The sequence below is a fragment of the Gregarina niphandrodes genome (genome assembly GCF_000223845.1).
Source record: "Gregarina niphandrodes unplaced genomic scaffold scaffold00006, whole genome shotgun sequence".
Classification (NCBI taxonomy): Eukaryota; Apicomplexa; class Conoidasida; order Eugregarinorida; family Gregarinidae; genus Gregarina; species Gregarina niphandrodes.
This window is the reverse complement of record NW_011645777.1, coordinates 211887-213311: the sequence shown is the minus strand read 5'-3', so window position 1 is coordinate 213311 and position 1425 is coordinate 211887. Positions and strand designations below refer to the sequence as shown.

The window sequence follows — 1425 nt, the reverse complement described above, 5'->3', positions numbered from 1 at the left end:
CGTCTCTTCACAATCGCGTTCGCACACGCGTGTTCGTTCGCGTTCGCCCTCCTCGGAGGAGCGCACAGGCCTCGCGCCGCTGAGGTCGGAGCCTCCGCGGAGGTCGGAGCCGTCGTCCTCCGAGCCCACGAACGGCCCGAAGTTCTTGCGTGCCTCAAACACACTCTGTGTGTCCCACGTGCTATGGATCGTGTGACTCATCACCGGCGTCGGCGGCTCCGCCCCCGCCGCGAAAAAAACCGCCGGGGGGCCGTCACTGACTGTAGACGAAGCCGAAGTTGTGTGTTCTGCCTGTAACTCAGCAGCCTCCGGTTCATCGAAGATTATGTCCCCAACAGATAGTGAGGCCTCCTCCGAGTCAGAAATCCTGCCAGGCACCGAGTACACGGAACGCCGTGTCTGCCGGTTAGTCTGATCGCCGCTCGTTGGATCCCCTGTCGTCTGACGACCACTAGCACGGATGTTTTTAACTCTTGCTGGTAAGGGAGGCACTATGACTGGGCCACCAGCACCTGTCGCCAGTTCAGCACCCGAACTGAGTACTTCCTGCGACCGAGAATCTAGGTCGTTCACTATTCCATTAAAGTAATCGCCCGCCGACTCACCTTCCTTACCTGTCATCGCCAATCCTGCAGGCATCTCCCCGATAGCCTGGTCGCCAATCTCCTCAGCGGATTCGGCTGGTATCGCACGGTCATCCTTATCTCTCGATGCAGGAACCATCTCATCTGCCTTCTGATCGTGATCTGCCTCTTGATCGTGATCTGCCTCTTGATCGTGATCTGCCTCTTGATCGTGATCTGCCTCTTGATCGTGATCTGCCTCTTGATCGTGATCTCCCCCTGGGTGGTCCTCATCTGCCTCTTCATCGCAACCTGCTTCACCTTCGGGAATATTAACCTTTGGAAGATTCGGTATTAGGGGAGCCCGGGTGGCGTCGCCCTCTTCTATCGTTATCTCATGGCGAAACTCACCAGTGGACGGGCAATCGAACTCTCCAGCTTCCTGCTCCGCCGTCTTGCCACCGTCGTCGTCGTCTTGACACCGGTGCCTCTCGTCGCTTCGAGGTTCCACTTTCCCACAGGTCGGAGATTTACCACCTACTTCAGACTCCGCTTCCTCCGGAGATTCCACCTTCTCCGGAGACTCCACCTTCTCCGGAGACACCACCTTCTCCAGAGACTCCACCCTCTCCGGGGACCCAGCTTCCTTCACAGACCCAGCTTCCTTCACAGACCCAGCTTCCTCTCGAGGCTCTGGTTCCTTCGCAGACTCTGATTCCTTCAGAGACTCTGGTTCCTTCAGAGACTCTGATTCCTTCAGACGCCTTGGCTCCTTCGCAGACTCTGGTTCCTTCAGAGACTCTGGTTCCTTCAGAGACTCTGGTTCCTTCAGAGACTCTGGTTCCTTCAGAGACTCTGGTTC

At 57.3% G+C, this 1425-nt stretch overlaps 1 protein-coding gene across 1 annotated transcript; it reads right to left on the bottom strand.

Annotated features, from left to right (window-relative positions):
• On the bottom strand, positions 1 to 1425 carry GNI_045070 (hypothetical protein; the record flags this gene model as incomplete). The annotated part of the gene is made up of 1 exon (XM_011131274.1): positions 1 to 1425. A coding segment is annotated over one exon (1425 nt), but the record flags the coding sequence as incomplete, so codon positions are not given.